This window comes from Manis pentadactyla, chromosome 10 (genome assembly GCF_030020395.1).
Source record: "Manis pentadactyla isolate mManPen7 chromosome 10, mManPen7.hap1, whole genome shotgun sequence".
In the NCBI taxonomy this organism is placed as follows: domain Eukaryota; kingdom Metazoa; phylum Chordata; class Mammalia; order Pholidota; family Manidae; genus Manis; species Manis pentadactyla.
This window is the reverse complement of record NC_080028.1, coordinates 113,647,660-113,671,876: the sequence shown is the minus strand read 5'-3', so window position 1 is coordinate 113,671,876 and position 24,217 is coordinate 113,647,660. Positions and strand designations below refer to the sequence as shown.

General features: G+C 36.9%; 1 protein-coding gene across 4 annotated transcripts in view; it reads right to left on the bottom strand.

Annotated features, from left to right (window-relative positions):
* Positions 1 to 24,217, bottom strand: part of ACSS3 (acyl-CoA synthetase short chain family member 3) — a 166,424-nt gene that overhangs the window by 104,318 nt on the left and 37,889 nt on the right. For all 4 annotated transcript variants that reach the window (XM_036912371.2, XM_036912372.2, XM_036912373.2 and 1 more), the window contains 3 exons: positions 17,971 to 18,159; positions 14,203 to 14,337; positions 10,596 to 10,736 (listed from right to left, as the gene is read on the bottom strand). In XM_036912371.2, the coding sequence (XP_036768266.1) occupies positions 10,596 to 10,736; positions 14,203 to 14,337; positions 17,971 to 18,159 (465 nt within the window). The remainder of the gene's footprint in view (positions 1 to 10,595; positions 10,737 to 14,202; positions 14,338 to 17,970; positions 18,160 to 24,217) is intronic.

Genomic DNA, 24,217 nt, shown 5'->3' with positions numbered 1-24,217 from the left:
ACATATTAGAACACATGGACCTAATGGACATCTACAGAACACTCCATCCAAAAGCAACAGGATACACATTCTTCTTAAGTGCACATGGAACATTTTGAAGAATAGATTATATAGTAGGCCACAAAAAGAGCCTCAGTAAATTAAAAAATATTGAAATTGTACCAACCAGCTTCTCAGATCACAAAGGTATGAAACTAGAAACAAATTACACAAAGAAAACTAAAAAGCCCACAAATACATGGAGGATTAACACCCTGCTCCTAAATAATCAACAAATCTATAACCAAATAAAAACAGAGATCAAGCAACATATGGAGACAAAGAAAACTATAATTCAACACCGCAAAATCTGTGGGGTGCAGCAAAGGCCATGCAAAGAAGGAAGCATATTGCAATACAGGACTATCTTGGGAAAGAAGAAAAATCCCATGTGAATGGTCTGAAGTCAATTAATGAAACTAGAAAAAGAACAACAAATGATGCCCAAAGTCAGTAGAGGGAGGGACATAACAAAGATTAGAGCAGAAATAAATAAAATTGAGAAGAATAAAACAATATAAAGAATCAAGGAAAGCAAGAGCTGGTTTTTTGAGAAGATAAACAAAATAGATAAACCCCTAGCCTGACTTATCAAGAAAAAAAGAGAGTCAACACATAAACAGAATCAGAAATGAGAAAGGAAAAATCACGATGGACACCGCAGAAATACAAAGAATTATTAGAGAATACTATGAAAAGTTATATGCTAACAAACTGGACAATTTAGAAAAAATGGACAACTTTCTAGAAAAACACAACCTTCCAGGGATGGCCCAGGAGGAAACAGAAAATCTGAACAGACCAATTACCAGCAACGAAATTGAATTGATAATCCAAAAACTACTGAAGCAAAAAATCCCTGGACCAGATGAGTTCACCACTGAAATTTATCAAACATTTAGTGAAGACGTAATATCCATCCTCCTTAAAGTTTTCCAAAATGTAGAAGAAGGAATACTTCCAAACTCATACTATGAGGACAGCATCACCCTATACCAAAACCAGGCAAAGACACCACAAAAAAGGAAAATTACCAATATCCCTGATGACCATAAATGCAAAAATACTCAACAAAATTTTAGCAAACCAAAGACAAAAATATATCAAAAAGATCACCCACCATGATCAAGAAGGATTTATTCCAGGGATGCAGGATGATACAACATTCAAAAATCCATCAGCATCATCCACCACATCAACCAAAAGAAGGATGAAAACCACATGATCATCTCCACAGATGCTGAAAAAGCATTCAACAAAATTCAACATCCATTGATGATAAAAACTCTCAATAAAATGGGTATAGAGGGCAAGTACCTCTACATAATAAAGGCCATATATGAAAAACCCACAGCCAACATCATACTTAACAGTGAGAAGCTGAAAGCCTTTCCATTAAGATCAGGAACAAGACAAGGATGCCCACTCTCCCCACTTTTATTCAGCTTAGTTCGAGAGGTCCTTACCATGGCAGTCAGACAAAATTAAGCAATAGAAAGCATCCATATTGGTAAAGAAGGAGCCAAACTGTCACTGTTTGCAGCTGACATGATATTATACATAAAAACCCTAGAGAATCCACTCCAAAACCACTAGATCTAATATCTGAATTCAGCAAAGTTGCAGAACACAAAATTAATACACATAAATCTGTGGCATTCCTAACACTAACAATGAACTAGCAGAAAGAGAATTCAGGGAAAAAAATTCCATTCACAATTGCATCAAAAAGAATAAAATACCTAGGAGAAAACCTAACCAAGGAAGTGAAAGACCTGTACGTGGAAAACTACAAGACACTCATGAGAAAAATTAAAGAAGATACCAATAAATGGAAACACATCCTGTGCTTGTGTATAGGAAGAATTAATATTGTCAAAATGGCCAAACTGCCTAAAGCAATGTACAGATTCAATGGAATTCCTATCAAAATACCAACAGCATTCTTCAATGAACTAGAGCAAATCCTTCTAAAATTCATATGGAACCACAAAAGACCCCAAATAGCCAAAGCAATTCTGAGAAGGAAGAAGAAAGCTGGGGAATTATGCTCCCCCACTTCAAGCTCTACTACAAAGCCACAGTAATCAAGACAATTTGGTACTGGCACAAGAACAGACCCATAGACCAATGGAACAGACTAGAAAGCCCAAATATAAACTCAATCATATATGGTCAATTAATATACAATAAAGCAGCTATGGACATAAAATGGGGAAATGACAGCCTCTTCAACAGCTGATGTTGGCAAAACTGGACAGTTACATGCAAGAGAATGAAACTGGATTATTGTTTAACCCCATACACAAAAGTAAACTCAAAATGCATCAAACACCTGAATGTAAGTAAAGAAACCATTAAACTCTTAGAAGATAACATAGGCAAAAATCTCCTGATTATAAACGAGCAACTTCTTTCTGAACGCATCTCCTTGAGCAAGGGAAACAAAAGCAAAAATGAACACAAGGTACTACATCAAACTAAACAGCTTCTGTATGGCAAATCACACCATCAAGAGAACAAAAAGGGATCCTACAGTATGGGAGAATATATTTGTAAATGACATATCTGACAAGGGGTTAACATCCAAAATATATAAAGAACTCATATACCTCAACACCCAAAAATCAAATAACCCTATTAAAAAATGGGCAGATGATATGAACAGACAATTCTCCAAAGAAGAAATTCAGATGCCCAACAGGCACATCAAAAGATGCTCCACATCGCTAATTATCAGGGAAATGCAAATTAAAACCACAATGAGATATCACCTCATGCCAGTTAGGATGGCCAACATAGAAAAGAATAGGAACAACAAATGCTGGCAAGGATGCGGAGAAAGGGGAACCCTCCTACACTGCTGGTGGGAATTTAAACTAGTTCATCAACCATTGAGGAAAGCAGTATGGAGGTTCCTCAAAAAACTAAAAATAGAAATACCATTTGACCCAGGAATTCCACTCCTGGAATTTACCCAAAGAATACAACTTCTCAGATTCAAAAAGACATATGCACCCCTATGTTTATCGAGCACAATTTACAATAGCCACGAAATGAAAGCAACCTAAGTGTCCATCGGTAGAAGTAAAGATAAAGAAGAGGTGGTACATACACAGAATGGAATATTATTCAGCCATAAGAAGAAAAGAAATCCTACTGTTTGCAACAGCATGGATGGATTTACAGCATATTATGCTCAGTGAAATAAGGCAGATGGAGAAAGACAAGTACCAAATGATTTCACTCATATGTGGAGTATAAGAACAAAGCAAAAACTGAAGGAACAAAACAGCAGCAGACTCACAGAACCCACGAATGGACTAACAGTTGCCAAAGGGAAAGGGACTGGGGGATGGGAAGGGAGGGAGAAGAGGAATAAGGGGCATTAGGATTAGCACACATAATGTAGCAGGTGGGAATGGAGAAGGCAGTATAGCACAGAGAAGTCATGTAGTAATTTTATAGCATCTTACTATACTGATGGACAGTGACTGTAATGGGGTATGTGGTGGGGACTTGATAATGGGGGGAATCTAGTAACCACAATGTTGCTCATGTAATTGTATATTTATGATACCAACATTAAAAAATAGGATTAAATAATAAATAAATAAAATAATAAAAATTAATGAGCCATGTATGAAAAAGCACTTGAAATGATAAAGGTTTATATATACATAATTAAAAAGTTTATTTTATATATTTAAATATGTTATATATATTTAGTTAAATATACATGTAATATACATAATTTTCAAATCATAGAGATATGAAAATTTAATCTGATTAACAAAATCATTTCCTTAGTTCTGGCAATTATTGTTTTATTTTCCCCGGCACCAATACCACCCAAAAGGCAGAAACGTCAAAATAATTAGAGGCTACCATGAAAGATTCTCATTAGAAACAATTTAAATGTTGACCAGAGACAGAAAAGCCAAAGGCCTGTTTTTCACTGGCCTTTGATATCCACAGTTTAAAAAATTTCTGTCAAGCATCATTTTACCATGCATTAATCTACAGCCATGATTGAAATTCATTTTGGCCCCCGAAATATTCTGATGATGGTTGTCACTTTTCTGAGTATTTGTTACGGTGTAGAAAAATTGACTACATAATTTCAGGTTCACCATGTAGACCTTTTTACAAGAAGCTTGAATGTTAAAAAAGATTGAAATATTAAATTCAAAGAGCGTTTCTTTAATATTAGTATGTGACTAAAAATAAAGTGATAGAACATTTTAAAAATTTGTAATAATCATGTTTTCCAGGTAATGCTAATTAAAATGCAAGAGAAACTTTGTTCAGCCTCTGAAAAAAGATAAACCATGCTAAAAAAAAGCATTCTATTCTAAGTATGCAGAAATAATCAAAAACTAAAAATGTATTTTAAGATATATTTGAAATCTTGAGAATGAGGTAAAATACTTACTCAGCATCAACGCTTAACCCTAAAACACACACAACGTTGCATTGTACTCTTTGCATCTCTGTCATTGCTTTCTTCGTGCACTTATACTCTATCTGCCTTGAAAGTAAAGACAATAGATGACCTAACATATTCTCGGAAAAGCCCTATAACCTGCCAGGATACTGTTCTGGTTTTTGTGGGATCAGCCATAATGCTTAAAGTTTTCTGAAGAACTTGAAAGATGGGAATGACACTCCATGCCCCAAATAAAGACATAAAAATGAATTCTACCTCAGAAATGGGAGAAGAGTCAACGTGAAGGTGCCCATTAAAAAACAAGCAGCAACAAAAACCATACTTTAATGTATATGGGCATTTAAAAAAAATTCAATCCATACAAGTAAAACTAAAGACTGATTATGAATCACCCAGAAATGGGACCATAAAAGCACCACAAATGACTATCATTTCCAGCCTAATAAACTGCCTTTGAAGACAAAGAAAACCACAAAATATCACAAATGGGGCCATTAAGGTAAAACAGAAAATATGACAGTGTCAAATGTGAAGAAGTTTTGGCTGCCGCAACTTAAGAAAAATACAGTTGGAACAATACAGGTTGTAATGCAAGAGGAAGGGAGCCTGAAGTGTGTAGCTAGGTTAAGAGTTTGTGATGCTTTATCCTAAAATATTTTTAATTTATAAAAATCTGAAAGGCAAATCTCAAAAGTTTGGAGTATGCAACAAAACTTCATACTTCCTCAGTTGAGCCCCTCTGTCACCCTACTCAGTCAGAGAAGCTTATATAAGCCAAATACACATATCTTCATAATTGAGATATATATTTATTTACACACACATATGTAAATGTCTGTATGTGTTTATACATGCATATGCTTGTGTATGTTTGTGTCTATATGTGTATATATATATATTATATATAGCAATATATATATATATTTATATATATATATTTCAATTCAGCCTGATAAACTGAGAAATAAACAAAGCAAGAAGAAGGGGGAAATATTTTACCTGAAGAGAAGAAATGGTTGGAGTCTGAGAAATAAAAGCTATGGTGGCTGATGAGTAAAAAAATTCAACACATTGACAATATTCTTGCTCTTAGAGTGGCTTTACAGATGATACCCCCTCTTTCTGGATAAGCCACCACCCCACCCCTTTTCTGAACCTGCTTAGCTCCCACTTCATCACACAAGTAACCACCTTGTGGGTGCACCAGGTCTTCTGGAAGCTGTCCCCAGTCCCACAGTTGGCGTTAAATGTCTCTCCCATCTTCTTCCGGGGCCCCAGGGCCTGCAAATATCCTTCAACACTGACCCCAACTTCCTGCTGTGTTTCCCCCACCACTCTGAGTGCTGGGAGAAGAATGCCTTTGTACCTTCAGCACAGTGTCTGTCATGGAAAAGGTACTTAATACAGTTGCTGATTGATTAAATGAGTCGAATGAATAAGCACAGGTGCAAAAAATATAATTCTCTTTTTAAACACTCTTCTTTGGCCAGGATAAACCCTTAATAGAACTTAGTCAGTCACATTAGTTGAAACAGAATTGTTCCATTTGAGATATTTCATCAAACATAAAATCTCTTGCTATAGGGTTTCAGATGACTGTGAAGCCAACTCTACCAAGGGTATTTTAGTAGCAGCGTAATTTTTTATTGATCTGAACAACTGTGAGATAAGGGGCAAGGTATAGCAAGTTCAGCCTTTATCTGTGAGAATTGTGCCACTGATAAAAAGTAGTTCAGGGCTTTTATTATTTAACTCTCTTTTTTTTTCTAGGCTATTAACATTGCGTAACATGTAAGAATGGTGACATAAGTTATATAAATGCACATCAGGACAACTGGCTTTATAACTACCTTCCTGTATGCCAATCATGACTTTCTTTTTCTTTTCTTTTTAATTGCAGTATAATTGGCATACAATATCATACTAATTTCAGATGTACAACATAATGATTCAGCATTTATATACATTAGGAAGTGATCACTACCATAAACCTAGCCACTATCAGCCACCATACGAAGCTGATACACAGTATTAACTATATTCCCTAAGCTGTACATTGTATCCCTGTGCTTTGGTTATTTTGTAAGTGGACGTTTGCATCTTTTCATCCCCTTCCCCTATTTTGCCCATCTCCCACCTTCATCCTCTCTGGCAGTTATCAGATTGTTCTCTGTATCTGTAAGTCAGTTTCTGTTTTGCTTTGTTTTTAGAGTCTACACACAGAAGTGAAATCACATGATATTTGTCTTTCTCTGTCTGACTTATTTCACTTCCCATAAGGCCCTCTCATGCCTTCCCCTCAATCCTTTGACCTTGGTTTCTTTCACTCTGTTCTCCTTTGGTGCTGGACTTTTTTGTTGTGCTGTTATCACCATCCCTTCATGCCAAGCTGGAAGATAAGTATGACCATCACTTCCAAAAGGACCCCCCATCCAGTGAGGGATTCTTCTATTGTGTATCTTGAATACTGGCCACCAAACCAAACAGGAAAGAAGCCCACGACAAGACAGACATGTATGCAAAGCAGCCCAGTCGTGGTTGCTGGAATATCTGCAGCAGCTAACAGATCAACCTGTCACATGGCAACCTGACAGCATTGGCAGATGCAGAGATGCAAATGTGCCCTAAATATATCTGCAAATTCTAACTGAGGAACAGATTGCCTCATGTGTGTCTTGTATGTGCCTTTGAGAAATGAGCATTTTTAAACAGAATATCTTTATGTGCTCATACTATTTTTCCTCCCTTAGATCAAAGATTAAGAAAATATATTACACAATGACATGAAACATTTTTAAATGCTTCATAAATACATGTGTGCTCATCTTTCCTGTAATTCCATTCTGGGAATCCCCTATTAAAATTTCAGATCACATTAATCCTGATTATAACTACCAAAAATGAAGTGAGAATCTTATAAATAAAGAGAAGTCTGGAAGCTAACCTGAGAGGTAAGAGATCATTTAACAAATATTCTGAGGATTTACCATAGCCCGATTTTAAAGTTAGTGAAAATAGTAGATTCAAAGATGTATGGAATATATCCTAAGATCTCAGAGAACATGCTGCTATGAAAATAAGGAGATAAACACTAATATGTCTACGGCAGATAAATAAGTGGCATAAAGGTTTGCTGGCACTGTACAATTACAATCCAACTGACATTCTGAAGTCCACTGGAGGGATGAGGGGAATAATTTCTGAGGGACCTTGAGACATGACTATTTTCTTTTGCCGTTCTGCCTGTCCGAGACTAGGTGAAAACCTACTGACTCCCACGATTTAAACACCAGACCTCTACATTGACGATGTACAAGGATCTATCTTCAAACCCAGACGTACTTTCTGGATCCAGACCGTCACTTCCAACTATTGGCTAGGAATCTCCATGTCAATGTCCCAGAGACATACCATACTCAAAGTGTTCAAAACTCTGTTTCCCCATCCCTAAACCATCCTATGTTTCTATTTCAGTAAATATTTTTAAAATCCTCCTACATTATCAGATTCAAAGTCTTGGACTCCTCCTCTGCCTCATTCCTATCCTTGGACCAAATCTGATTCCTCCCGTTTAAGTTTTTCGTTCCTAAGTAAAGTCCTAAAACTTAACAGCCTGAAAACTCATCTCCTTGCCTCCATTGTATGTATTTGTGTATCTTCCCAACAAAATGTTGCAAGGGTTACCTTCCTTCCTATTTTTCTTTCCTGCCTAAGAAGCATTAATGCCTTCCATCCCTTACAGAAGGAATACAACCTAAACTTCTTGGCTACATTTTAAGAGTTTGGCCCCTGCCTATATATTTAGCCATTTCTCTTCTTCACTTGCATATGCACAAGACATCCTGGGATCTTCCTTACACACCCCCTGCCTGGAATGCCCTGCTCCTGTGGTGTTCTGTGAAGAAGTTGTGTTCAGTGTTATCTTATCCAAAGCTCTCCTCTGCCACTCCGATAGACCTTTGATTCTTCTTGTCATGCAGTCCCCTCACCCTGTTTTATTTTCCTTTCTAACACTTATCACATATTACATGGCTCTTTATTTGCTTGGTGTCTGTGTCCCAGCTATAGGATATAAACTTCTAAAAATAAAGCAAGACTTAGATTTTGGGTGCTCAGTAATATTTGCTGAATTTATTGAATTTAATCCTTCCGATACCACTCAATCTCATCTTTTCCTCAAGAGACACAAATAGTGTTGCCCTCTGAGAGCAAAGATCACAGTCTACTTGCATTACCTCTGTTCATATATACTCCACCCCACTAGGCTAAAGGGACTATGGTGTTACTCATGTTTATCTTTTAGCACAGGATGAATTGAGCTAAATTCAATGTGATTAGAGATCTCCACACAATTAAAGCTGTTTCTGATCTATTGAAAAAGATTATGTTTAGGATAGGAAAGTACATTAGGAGGAAATTGAAAATGACTGGAATTCCAAATGATTTTCAGTCTAGGCTTCTAGGAATCCAGAGGAGAACTTCTTGCTCCAGAGAAAGCCTGGAATAGCTAGGATCCTTCCTCCTTGGGACCACTACTGTTTCAGATTTAATACTCTGAATATTACTTTCACTATACAGAGTATTTTTGAGTTGCTTTCTGGCAGAGTCGGTTTTGAGTTGCTGACAGGCCCCCCTGTTACTTCCATACAGGTCCACATCCAGGCCACAGTGAATTTCAAAGTGATTTAAAATCTTGAGGTGGCACAAGTCTTTTTAAATGATTCTTTCAGGCTTTTAAGGAACTAAAGTGATTGTTTTTTGTTTTTGTTTTTGTTGTTGGTAGGTTATACCATATTTTCAGATCAGAGGTTTCTACACATGTTGATACTTTCATATTAGATTATAACTCACTGAGTCTCCTTTTATTTTACAGTCAGACTTCAGTTAGACTCCATGTGGCTGGTGCATAATGCAGAATTGCAAAAAGTGGCGGGTAAGGATTACGTCCAGCAGATCATTTGAACTGCTTAAACAAGGCTTAGAGTCTTCAATATGAAGGAATATTTATTTTTCAGATGATCAGACTTATTAAAAAAATTGTAAGGCTTTGATTCTACATTGACACAAATATCTTTAGGTATATGCATTTATTTTTGTACCCAAAGAACATTTATTGAGCACCAACTACATGCAACGCATGATGGTAGACTAAATGTGATAAAACATGGCCTCCGTCCTCAGAATACATTCTCCTACTAAATGTTTTCTTTTTCAGAAGTAAGTGAGTATTATATGGAATGTCCTAATTTTCCTTTTTTAAATCTAATAGAAAACGTGTTTTAAGATTAACAGATTATGTTTTCAGACTCTGATGCCACGGAGATCTAATATTAATAAACAGGCTACTGACTGCCAGGAGGCAAGTGACTGTGAAAGTGCCTACGGCCACCGACTGAAGTTCTATGATTCAGTGAATATCACCCCCGCCCCCCACCAATAAGGATGAATAGGAAGGTGATTTTGCAAGCCATTATGAAGTTGTATGAAGAAAGAGTATTATTTGGATATACCTGGCAAAAGTAGAATTTGTTTGTTATCTAACACCTTCATAGATACTAATGCTTTTGACTTTGCTTTACAAAACACCTTTCATGGACAGCAGATTTAAAAATCCTTGAGTGTCTTCCATGCTGCAAATCAAACCGTTCAATACTCCAGATAAATTGCCTGTTGTTCGAACTGTCCAGGCCAATTCTTAAACTTGACTCTATAATGAAGAATTGAATTCCCCTAGATCAAAATCCATCCTATACTATATGAAAGTTTTATCTCAATTTAAAAAATAAAAATATTTCATTTAAAAAGTATTTTTATAAACTTTTATTAAACCACCTGATCTTAGGTCGAGTATTCATTCTAATAACTTACTAAAGCAACTGTATATTGCTGATACATGTGAAGATTTGGGAATAAATTGATACAAAGCATTTGACATTAAATATAATTACTATTTTTCTGTATCTAAGCTCAATCTTTCTTGAAGACATAAAATATCAAAGTCTGAATCTCAAGGTACAGTCTACAAACATTTTCAGTCAGTTATCAAATATTCTCAGTGCAAGAGAAATTGGCTGCTATCAATAGGTGTCCCTAGGGGAGCAGATACCTTGGGCAGTCCTGTTGTCCCAGATGTATAAAGAATATACAGTGGATGCTCGGAAAGCACTGGGACACAGTCGTGTGACTGCGCTTGCGCCATCTCTTCATCCCAGTCGAGGTCACGGCCTGGGGCCAAAGGAACCGTTTCCTGCACAACAAAAATGCAGGAATAAACATGAACAAAGGAGATTAAATCAGGAGGACACTGGAGAGTAGCTAAATCTATTAGTCTGAGCATCTGACTGAAAATTTAGGCCTCTACAGCACTAAATACCAGATGTATGACTAAATATCCCAGGGTCACGAGTGAAGGTAAATATTCATAAGATGTCCAACAGTTTGATACTGGCTTTAACTGCACTGACAAAAGAACATGTTTTATTCAAATCTAGGGATATCCTTAAGAAATTTAGTGTGATGCAGTCATGTTTTCTTCAGTCAGGGCTTAACAGAGGTTCATGTTTCCACAATGTATGTATACTATTAACTTTATAAAGTAATTTCCGTTTTCCATAGCCTATTTTACTTTGAAATATTTTTTCACCATGAAATGTCAACTAACCCAGTAAAATTTCTGTTTATACAAGGGCCATTTAGTAGCGGTACTGTGGACGTCTTTCCAATTGAGAGATTATTAAGTCATATTCAGGGATGGGGGAGAAATTTACTTTTGTTTTTTCAAGAACAAAAACAAGTTTTGAAAATTAACGTTCAAGTTTTCCTCCATCCAGGTCATCATTAAATGTGGTAGAAACATTTGTTTCCTTTTACAACCAAGCTCTATGTTGTACACTTCATGATAATAGAGGCATAAGTGAGACAGGTAGGCTTTAAAATAAGGGAGACAGAACCTCTTTGAAAATGGCACCAGTGAAATAAGCCAGATTGGTGGGGAGTATGGAAGTGGCTTGTAGAAAAATTACTCCACTGGGAGTTGCAGCTATTTAAGTAGAGTTAAAACTCCATGTCTAGATATTTTCAGAAATGTTTATTAAGCTCAAGATGCTACATCATGAAGTTTACAGTTGGTGAACCTGTTTGGATGGCATAGGCAAGGCCACGCATCTCTCGGACAGTTAGTAATACTACAGAGTGTACGTTACCTTTCATTTCAGCAAGGTGATCCCGGAGCTAAGCCCACAGACTGACAGATTTAGGAAAGCCAGCCATTCCCATATCTCAGACTCCTTAACATACTAATCAGGGTTGTAATAAATGGTCATTTATTTAAATGGGTACACTTACAAATCAACACCTCAATATATCACAAATATAATACCTATATGAATAAGCACAGTGATAGATAACAATCTGAATTAAGTTTTAGTCTGAACTGACTTCCCCAACCTCACTTTGATAGGCCTTGGATATGCCATTTAGATAAACAAAAATAGTTGACTGTGACCAAATCGGGTATTTCCATTAGTTTTTATGCATCAGATAAGCACAACTAATTTAATCACAATTGACATCACAATTACAGATCTATAAAAAAATCATACTACATAATGAAAAATGTCAATTGAATAATAACATAAGTTACAGATTGACTGAAATGAGGACTTGAATAAATGGTTAGTCTTCAGAAATACAGGCCTATGTAAAGAAGATTTGATGAATATAAGAGAGGGAAAAGTCAACCTTAGTGTTTACATATATACATTTTCTTCTATAGACATGTCCTTCCTAGCTGTTATACTCTTAAGAGGCCACGCTGGGTGAGAGCCAGAGGTAACTGGTGTGGTAGCCCTGTGAGTCTCTCAATGTCGCGCAAGGCTTCAGAGTGGCAGCAGGTTTTTGCCTCTTTTGCCAAAAATGCAATCCTAGTTAAAGAGTTGCACCATCGAGCCTCATAACTTGTGTCTCTCTAAACTGAAAGCAAAGCCAGTCCGCTGGGCTTAGTTACTGCCTAGAGAGCACGTCTAATAGGAAGGACACATGCAACCAAAGCCTTCATCTAAAATAAAGATAAGTCAAAATAAAGGGGAGGGTCTCAAGAAAAAGGGAGGAGAGAAAATGAGCCAGTTATGGGAGGGGGTGGATCTCAATCTACTGAGAGGAAAAAGAAGAGACCTGCATTTAAAACATATGAATAGCAACCATTCATGCCAATATCGAGGGTGTTTGCAAAGTAATAGAAATGACATTTATCATGTTGGTTAAAAGTCATTAAACCAGAATTCAAAGTTCACTCATTAGCTATGACATTGGGCTATGATTTCTCCATAACTCAGTTTCTTCATCTGTAAAATGAGACCAGTAATAGCATCTATGTCATTGGTTTGTGAGAACTGAATAAGAAGTACTTGAAAGTACTTAGCCTTGGGCCTAGTATACATTCTTTATACATTCTACATGAATTCATATTTGTGTGAGGAGCACACACATACTCATGTAATGAGCACAGACTGTGTGTGTGTGTGTGTGTGTGTGTGTGTGTGTGTGTGTGTGTGGTGTGTGTGCTTCTACCCTTCCTCTAAATGCTTACCAAAGCCTTCTTTATTGGTGACTTTGTATTCCCTGATTTAACACAAGTCTCTTTAAAAACTATGCTTAAGGGCATCTTAAAGAAAACTCCACAGAACAGAAAGAATATTAAAATCACTGAGTGCAGCAGTTCATGAACCACAGACTACTAAAACTTTACATGGGAATTTAATGTGGTAGTGGGAATTGCTAGGCAGTAATCAAAATGACATAGTTTTAATGCTCTCTTTTCTTCTATCTTGTCATTTAAGTATTTCCTGCAGACAACCTCTCAAGAGCTCTACAAAACGATACATGATTCTTTGAACTCCTATAACTTTTCTCCTGCACAAACTTTTCATTTGTTAGAAACCCAAGTTGGTCCCACTATAAATAGGTGGAGATTTGCTTGGATATAGAAGCAAGGTGATCATTAGGTCAAGTTTACTAGGAAAAGCATTGGAAAATATGTTCAGTGACGCATTATACTGCTTGTTCTTCTTTTATGGATCACAGAACAATTTCTGTTTAGACTATACATATTTTGTTTTCCTGCACATAGTTTTTATTTCCAGACTAAACACTTTTTTTAAAGTCTTTCAAAGACAGACTTTACATACAAATTAATCACACCTCCCCATGATGCAGGAGAGCTGAGATGAAGCAGTTAGACTGCACGCCTTCTCATCCTATCCCTGAAAATACTCACTAGCTGGGTGACTTACTTTCTCTGTTCATTGGATCCTCTTCTTTAAAATAGGAATAGTGTTGACACCTAGCCCATAGAGTCATTAGGAAGTTTTTCTTAATTATTTATAGTAGAGTCTCTTAAAATCATATGGCACGTAGTCAATATGCGCATGTTGGTATTGTTGTAATTAAATTAAAAAATAACACCAAAATAGATTATACATAGAATCCAATTCATTGCTATTACAGGCATTTCTATGTTTTAATCTTTTTGTTTCAAGCTAATTTTTCATAAAGATAGAAAATAACCATTCACATCCCTTTTTTTTGTACCAATAGTGACATTCAGGAAGTATATTAAATGGTTTCTAAATCTACTGTTTCTTTCAGATGGTCAACACTGGAATCATTCTTAGCACATCACCATAAGCCAGAGCCAAATTCAATAGTCAGATTACCATATTTGGGCGATTATAAATGAGAACTTTATCTGGTTTGTGATGTCCTGTTCTCAGCGCTTCCTCGAGAAGTGGTATGTACTCTACCTTCCTTCCAGGTTCAATACCAAATGATGCTGTAACCACCACCTTGGGCTACAATGAAAAACAAAATAACAATTGAGAAAGTTTAACATTCCTAATGAAAGTAACCACAATATTTCGGGTGCAGATTGGCAGTTTAACATTTCTAAAGAAATGTCTGAATGATTCTGTTCTCTATTGAATAAATGCCTGAAAACCAATAAACCCTTTTTAAATGTTACAGTCCTAACAACTACTTCCACATAAATCTCACTTATCTGTAAAAAATTACATGCTCAATGGTGCTTTTGGTTAATAAGTATGAGCTGTTAAAAAATACTTTCCAACAATTCTAAGTTAGGCAGAAATTGCCAGGAAGCGGTGAAATGTAAGCCTAGGGGCCCCTCACTCACAGAGGCTCCCAGTGAATGGCCGGTTGTTGAAGTTGTGTTTCTTGGTAGGGAGGGCCAGCCAGTTGCTATCAGGAAGCATTTCAAAGTTTTCTGACATGCATCTCTGCTTAAATGGGATTGCAGAAGGGACCTGAATATCCAATAATTCTTTTATGATTCCTTCCTCATTCTAAATACACAGTCCCTTCCAATAAATATGATATTTGTAATTTTGTTGTATTTTTCTCAAAAGGGTCTCTGAATGATTTAAGTTTCAAGCCCCACAAAGCCTGAACCCGCTGCCCTGGCATTAGGGCACGTGTGGCGGTCGTCTGCATGTCACGACTTGCTGGTCATTCATTCTTCAAGATGCACCAAAAGGCCTCCCTGGAGGAGGCTGAAGAAGTTAGGGCTAAACCCTAATCACTCTTGGTACATTCTTGGCAGGCCTGCCCTGGCTGTCCGACTACAGTCAAAGTGGTCCTTCATCCCCACACTGCACAGGCAGCTCACCTAGGCCAAATTTGGATCCCATCTCTCTCTCTCTCTCCCTCTCTCCTATGCCTGGGACATGCTTATCCTACCATAAGCTCTCAATAAATATTTATGGAACTGAACCAAAATTCCCATTAATCTGTAGAAATAAACATGTCTTTATTCTTTTAAGTACACTGTTTCTTCACCCAGAAATCCAAAGTGAAGGAGATAGATAATAAATTATTCAGAACACAGATGATCAATCCAAGATAGTGTGCATCTATTCCTGAATTCTGATTTCTGGTTATATGCATATATAGTACTTCTTGCTTTTTGAATATTATTTAATATTCATGGAGCTAAAGCTTTGGTGCAGCTACATAGCTTGCCCCAGGTTATAAGCAGTGGAACCAGAAAGAGGGCCAATTTTGTCTGATTATATAACCTTTCTCTTTCTACTATATCAAGCTGTCTTTGAAAGCAAAAAAAGGGGGGGAAGAAAAAAATAAATCTTGTTGCCTCTTATGTTTTGAAAGGTCAGACATTTGAATACAATTCACCTTTTAGTATCTGTAGTAGTTATAAAAAATAACTGCAAATAACATTACCAAGATTAGAATTCTGAATAAATGAAAGATGCCTATCATAAAAACATATATAGAATATATCAAAACTTGAATAATACAGTCAAAATCAAACTCTTCTAGAAAAGTAATCCCTTTCAGATCATGTTAACAGCCTTTTACTAGAGGTTTCATTTGGACTAGGCTGACTTACTAGAATGCTGTGCATTGTTCCCATCTTCAGCTGTTAAAACTTTTTCTTCAGCTGTTAAAACTTTTTTTTCGGCTTATTTGAAAATCACGACATCAAAATTATCCCTGATTTCAACTATTCTGTCCAAATATCTCAAATATGTATCTCTATCTCTGTCTTCACACCTTCAATCTGACCTGCTCAATGGTCTTGCCTTGAAGGAACACGTGCTTATTGCCTAAACTCCTTAACAAGGAGCTGTGTGTGTGTGTGTGTGTGTGTGTGTGTGTGTGTGTGCCTGTATTATGAATGAAAACGCCTCCACTGGCATAGAATAAGTTTTATAAATGTTTATTTTTTTAATATATTTCAATTTTCCCACATCATATATAAATTCTTAGAAAGAAATAACACATCTCGCACCATTATCCAATGGTGTTTAGGATTTCTGTAGCCCCCTAAAAAACCTCTGGAGTCTATAGTTTTCCTCAGACAAGTCCTCAACTGCCTGGTGATTTGCAGGTCAGCTGACTGATATTTTCCCTTAAATTCCCCTTCATAAGTACTAACTCAACATGTTTCTTTTTTTCTTAAAGAGAAAACAAAAAGGGTATCCAGGCTGTTAGTCCACAAATCAGTTTCCTAGTTCTAGTAACTGATCTATTACCAGATGAAGTCAGAAACGTAAAACCTCACGTATGCCTAGCACTCAGAGGATCCTAAATATACATTAGCTCCCTTCCTTGTTAAGAATATCTCATTTTGGGCTTGTAAAACTAGCGGTAAATCATGTCATGCTCTTTTAAGGATCTGCCTGCCTGAATCTTCCCACTGCGACGACTCCCCTGAACACTGCTCATTGCCTCACAAAAGGACCACCTAACAGAGAGGTTCCTGTCCGAGCCTCTCTCCTACTCACACCATATTGCAAGACTTGCCTCCTCTTCCCATTGCACAAAACAAAATGTTCACCTGCTTGGAAAGTTTAGCCAAAGTCTACAGCACCCAGTTCAGACACAAACTGCCTTCGCAACCTCCCCTTCCTTCCGTCTGCAGTCACGTTGGTCTATTCACTCTCCTACAAAGGAATTTTTCCTTTCCTGCCTCTAATAGCAGCCTCTTGCTTTTTTTCTTTCCTTTGGGATCCCACAATGTCATTCTCTTCAACTAACTGAATCTTAGCCGAGATCGAACTCAAATTTCACCTCCTTCAGAAGCCTTATCGGGCCACCTGAACTAAAAGAAATCACTCCTTCCTATATAAATCGGGAGGTCTGCAAACTGTGGTTGAGAACCAAACCCTGCCCGCACCACGTTCCTGGAAAGTTTTATTGGGACACCGCCATGCCCTGCACTACGTAGAGCTGAAGGCTGCTCTTGTGCCCTGACATGCAAACATGCGACAGAAACCACGTGCCCGCGATGCCTAAAGCATCTAGTGTCTGGTAACTTACAGAAAACAGTTTGCTGATCCCTGCTTTAAATTCATAGAATAGTAATAGCTAATTTTTTTAATAAGTACTATATGGCAGGCACTGTGTTAAGTGTTTTCAGTATCTCTGAGAGATTTCACAACAGCCTTATTAAGTTTGTTATTTCACTACTCCATTTAAACATGCTACTTCACCTCTCCCTGACAGCCCCCCAACCACCGTTTCTGGATGTGTGGGACTGTAATGCTAGCTATGTGTCCCAATTGATAAGTATCACATATTATCCAGTTCCAAGGATAGTATCAGGCACATAGTGGGATCTTAATAAATATATGTTGAATGAATAAATTAGTTATTACATTTCTTATTGTCTTATACACTCAAATACATGGCAAACTAACCTGAAGGGAATGTACCTTATCTTTTATTTTTATTCCTCACAGCACCTAGCAAGATGTCTTTCACAGGACTAACTCAAAAATAAATTTTTGATTAATAGATATATGCTAAAGGAAAAGTAAACTTGATGTATCACATTTGAAAGGAGGATCTAATAAGTGCAGATCACTCTTAGATGCTCCATCTGCAGATAACTATGGCTGTAGTACATGCAGCTATGATTCGTTTTCTTCAAATAAAGCACTTACCTTTGCATGATCAATGCGACTACTTAATTCTTTGGATGCAAATCCCCCAAATATGAGACTGTGGATGGCTCCTATCCTTGCACATGCCAGCATGGTGTACATCGCTTGTGGGACCATTGGCATGTAGATGACCACAGTGTCACCTTTCTGGATACCATGCTTGACCAAAACACCAGCCAGCTTGGAGACCTACAGCGAGATCATCAGGTCAGCAAAGTGCAGTGTTATTTTGCTAACCTTCTAAATTAATGTAATAATGCAAGAAAATGATCACTCTCTTAGTAGTGGGTTGATGAAGCCCAAGTAACATATACTTGATTAAATAGTAATAATAGATTCCTGTATTATAAGTGACTACAAACCAACTCACTGTTATTATGCCATATGAACTTCATGGCTTTCATTTGTATAATTATTCACTCAGCAACACATTTACTGAGCACCTATTATGTGGCAGACATGGTGTTTAGAGCTGGAAAGATAACACTGAAAAACAAAGACACAGACATGTCCCTGTGGAGCTTTTATTCTAATGTGTGAATTGGCCAAGTGAACAGAAAAATTAATTATATTTTAGATACATTTAGGTTAACTGTTGAAGGAAATAACTATCCATTAATAAAGAAAACATATTATGTACTTATAAGGTAAATAAGATAGATTGTTATTATTATTTTTATTTTAGAGAGAAGGTAACTGAGGCTCAGAAGTAATAAATAGCTAACCCAGTGTCAGAGAGCTAGTAAATGGTTGGGTCAGGATACTATCGCGAGTCTGTCTTTTCTTTTTTACTGAAATACAGTTGACATACAATATTATATTGGTTTCAGTTAAACAATAGTGATCTGACAATTATGTACATTACTAAATGCTCACCTCAATAAGTGTAGTTACCACCTGTCAACCTACAAATATACTACATTATTATTGACTATATTCCCTATGTTGTAATTTCATCCCTGTGACTAATTCAGTTTAGAGCTGAAGTTTGCGCCTCTATTCTCTTTACCTATTTCACCTATCCTCCCTCCTCACCCCTATGACAACCACCAACCTGTTCTCTGTGTTTGTAAGTCTACTTTCATCTCAGGTCTTTTGACCTCATAGTCTTTGTCCTTTCTACCGCCAGTTATTTTTCTTTATAGATTTTATACTAATTACTGATACAAAATGACTGTGCTCTATATTGAAGGCAACCATACAAACTTTTATTTTAACACGTGGTTTGGGGACCAAACATACAAATAAATCTCTTTCCTCTTAACATGTGCTTTTTTGCAATTTCTAGTAATAAAAACAAAATAGGTCATAAGCCCACATATTATATAATTTGTTGCAAGAAACCTTTCCAGGGCAATCACAGCAGGCTGTGGGGAAGATGTCCAGACCTAAGTGAATAAGAAATTTGACATTCTTTCACTTAAAAAATACATATTAACTACCTGTATATGCCAGGCAATTTCCTGAAACATGAGCAAACAAATCAAGACAAAGATCTCTATCCTCTGAGTAGTTAAGTTTTAGCAAGGGAAATACAATAAATGTAAGTAAATTATACAGCATGTTAAAAGGTAATCCATGTTATGGGGAGGGGCAGGTAGTAAAGCGAAGCAGAGGGGATTGGGAGGGTAGGGGATGTGATTCTCAAAGGAACGGTCAGGGTAGACCTCACTAAGAAATAACATTTTAGCAACAACTTGTAGTAGGCTAAGAATTAGTGGATATCTGTGAGTATACTATTTCAGGCAGAGAGAATGCCAATACACACTGTGAGGGGATCATATGTGATGTAACTTGAGGAACAGCAAGGACACCTGGGAGCTGGACCAGAAAGAACAAGTGAAAGTGGCTTGGGTCAGGTCAGAGAGCTAAAGGAGGGGTCTGGATGGGTCCTCGGGGCAAGGGGTGGGAAGGGCTATGGCTTGCCTTTGAATGTGACTGTTCAAGATATTGAACAATAGGGGCCTGAGGCAAGGAATTAGGCCACACGGCTATTTATGGCGAATGACCGCCTTTCATTCCCGTCTGCCACTCCTGCTTTTTGAACATGTTCAAAGGATTCTGAATCCTGATCATTCCTCCTTTTTCTCTTTATTTACCTCCTCTCTACAGATGGGGAAGTTATGGTCAAGGTTAAAGGGTCTGGTGAAAGAAAGTAACAATCTCTCTGTTGATTCTCTCCTATATTGCACATTTTAATTCAGTGCCATTTTGAAGAACTCAGAGCAGCAAGTCACAAGATACACACACTAAAGAAATATAAATCGTGACCTTAAATTCTCAAGAATGAAGATCAACACTGGAAAGTGCTTATCCCTATGTGCACTTCCTGCAGAAAGTGGCCACACTCCGTGACCACTTTCCTGGATATCCCATTTAGGGCACAGCACTGAAAGAGACCAGGAGTGTGTCCTGTGTACTCAGTGCTCTCAGCATGCTGAATAGTGTCTGCTGTTGAATAAAAGTAACCTGCAACCAGACTCAAGGCAGCAATGGTTCAGGAACTGCACATTTGACTCTCACTTCATCATGTCACTGAAGGATGCCCAACTTTTCTGTCCTCTGAAAGGAACAAAGTTAATAAATTCAAGAATTTTTTTGAGGAAAAGATCTCAAAATGACCAAATGTGGCCCCAAGATGTATTGAAGTTAGGGCCATCTCTCACCTTGAAAAAAAAAAGTGAGCCAACATAGTAGAATTAGGAGCTTTCATAGGCAAATCCAGATTTCTAGGTTCTCTGGAGGGATTGGGAAGTCCAGCAACACTGTGCCTGTGTTCTTGAATAAGAGCAATCAATGAACCCGATGGTCAGCTGCCAGGGTTGCTGCAGATCTCACCATTCCCTGGGGCCATTCATCACAGAGCTTGCATTTTTCTTCCCGTTCTGAGTTTAAAATGTATTCTTCTGAATCGTGTTCTTTATGTTATACGCTTTCTCTATAGTTCTGTAACCATAAAGGTGTGATATTTACTTACACCATAGTTCTACAAACATAAAGGTGTGATATATACATAGTGATTTTCTCCCCCATTTGTATTATACACTTGGCTCCGGAAGCATCAATTGCTAACCATGGCCCTGAAGACCACCTTCAGTCAAAAGAGGCTGCACCAGGTCCATATGACCACTAGATGGCGCCCATTTGGCCTTGCTAACCCTCCTGCTCACAGCTACTTACTACTTAATGTGTTGATACTGTGCTAATCACACCGGAGTTGCTCAAAAGAAAAAATTTTTGTATCATCAGTAGAGAAAATTTTTTTCTCAGTAGTTTTCAGGGCTAAATCAGTATGACGTTTCACTGTAACTTGTAAATTTAAAATACGTGTAAATATTTAATACATGTATATTATATATTATTAAAAATAATGAGCTATGTACTGAAAATGTATGGGAAAATATGTTTCTGGTGAAAAGTAAAAAAAGGCTTGTGAAAAACAAACTATTAGCTCGCAGCAGGAAAAATAAATGGACATTGGCTTAATATGAAAATATGTGAGATATTTCATTAAAAATATTCCTTATTAACATTGAATCTAGAGATTGTTAATATGGGAACCCAGAATAGAATACTTAAGTCTCATCTCAGACACAGAATCATTTTGGAGGTAAGTGTAGGCAACACAAGCAATGAAAGGAAAAATCTAGAAATCCCAGTTCATAATCACTCAAATTGCTATAAAACTTCAATATAAAGGGCAACTTGATTAGTGTTGTTTTTCATCTTTTTATTGAATTATATTAAATTTTCAGAAGGAAAATTATCAAAGAGACGAAAAATTTTATTTATATTCAACATCGCCTTCTTATGTTACCATATATGAGTATAGATTTATAATTTCTATTGTTATCCAGAAAGATAATATTTTAACATGCATGAGGATAACTATGAGGCATGAAGGAAGCCTGAGGAAGCAAAGTAAATGTACATATACATTTAGATGCAATGTTGTTTACTTCCTCACATTAATGATTATATGAATTAATCATTATTTTGGCACTAATCTGAAACCATCTTAATATATAAGTATCCTATCATTGATTCAATTTGTATAGTATCTGCTATGTGCCCTATGCTGAAATGAAGTCCACAGATGCAAAAATGAGGAAGACATGGTCTTTAAAATTCTGAGTCCAGGAAAAAATAACATACATGAATAGTAATGATAAAATAACAAAATATAGCAACAGATATCATGTAATGTAAAATGGTATACACATATATGTGGGTTATACATAGCATGTACATTTTATGTATATTGTTTGTTTTAGACACAAATAAAAATTTCAAATTTTAGAATTATAAAATGAGAAAAACATATTAGTGTAAATAATGAAAAAAGAGTTTACCATTTTAAAAATGTATTCATTCAGAAAAGGCTTCATTCAGAAACAGTCTGCAGGTTAGTATAACTTCATGACCAAATGCCTGTGATGAATATAAACGTTAGCTGAGACTGACCAAAGGCTGTGATCTATACAGTGAATTAGCATGTTCTTCCTGAACAGCAAGTATCTCCATCTAAAGAAAATCATGTTTATATGTGAAAGATAGTGTTGGTGTCCAAATTATCACAAAAAGCAACCATGGGCAACCTCAGGGCCATGTCAAAGAAAGTTATATGAAAGAGAAGATGAGAAAGCATATTTTCAAGCTGCAATGATGTTATACCATAAACCCTGGTTTAATCAATCACAGAAAATGTAACTAATTTAAAAACCAATTACAAAATTTGAGGAAACAGTCCTCTTTCCCTAGGATTTGGCTTGAAAACTGAACATAAACCTTGCCTTGGAGTGCTACCTAAAAACACCATGAAAGATGGGGAACAAGTAGGGAATTTACCTGTAGCTGTTCAATAAAAGGCTGAATCAGACTTTTTACAAACCCAGTAGGTGTAGCTGGAGACCCAAGATAAGAGACGTATGTGGAATAGCTTCCACACCGCAAAACCATATTGTGTCCTTTAACTGCCCACATGTAAGCGAATGCTGCTGTTGTTAAGGGGACTTAAGCTAAGTGGTGCCCATTCATTTCTCCCCTGGACCCCATGTCATCTCCCGGTTCCCACTCTTGCCCACTACAGTCTCTTCTTCAGAGAAGCCAAAGTGAGTCTTGTCCCAATATGCAGCTTCCCATCATACTTAGAGTAAAGATAGTCATCAGCATGGCCTGTAAGGTCCTGTAGGACCTGTCTGACTCCTGGAAACTCCCCCAGCCCCACTTTTTCCCTCACTACCGGCCCCTGGCTCACTCCGGAGAGAGTCCGTTCTTGCTTCAGGGCCTCTGCCTGAAGGGGTTCTTCACTCACATGTTCACAGGGGTCCCCCAGTCTTTATTTGGGTCATGTCCTCAGTGCCAAGTAGTTTTCCCTGACAAAAGTATCCGAAACGGCAGCCCAAGTTACTCTCTGGCCTTATGTTTTTCTTCATTTATATTATCTTCTTATTCATAGCATATCTCCCCAATCAGAATGCAATTATCTTGTGGACAAAGACTGTATCATTCCTTACTACAGTCCATGATGTCCAAAGCTGTGTCAAATACATATGAGGGGACGTACAAATATGTGAAAAAATAAGTAAATTTGATTCCATCTTTCCAGTCCAGGAAAATAAATTCCAAACAGAGGGTCTATTGATGATGTTAACTTTTTAAAAGGTCAGAGTTAGCCACCCTGAAGATAAGACAAAACATCTACTAATGATAAATATAAATTTATGATAAAAATAAATTCAGTATGCAAATACAAGAATAAAATCCATAGACCAGATTTCCAGTTGTCCCAGAATGGCCAAGTAAGGTAAATGTTTTAAGCAGAGCTTTTGATGAGGCAGGACACAAACCTCCACTTAGGAAATGCACTAAAACAAGGAAGATGCTCATCCCATTAAAAAAAAAAAATTCCCTAATGTAAAAAAAAAACAAAAAAATCCACATTGTAAAAGAGACAAGTGACATTTTTGGAAACAAGCCTTCTCTTATGCAAGGATCAGACTTTCCTTTACCTTTTTAATGAATGAGTCTTGAATATTCTATTCATATACTCATTCAGTAAACAACATGAGCTTATGCTGTGAGGCCTGTATTAGGCACTGTGTAGGTAAAAAATAAATATAAAAATATTACTCCTGTCTTCAGGCAGCATTTACTGTGGTCTGCATCATCTTCAGTAGATAATTACAGCCTTAAACATGGGGGCTCATGCTTCCTGCTTTAAGATAATCTACAGAATGACATTTCG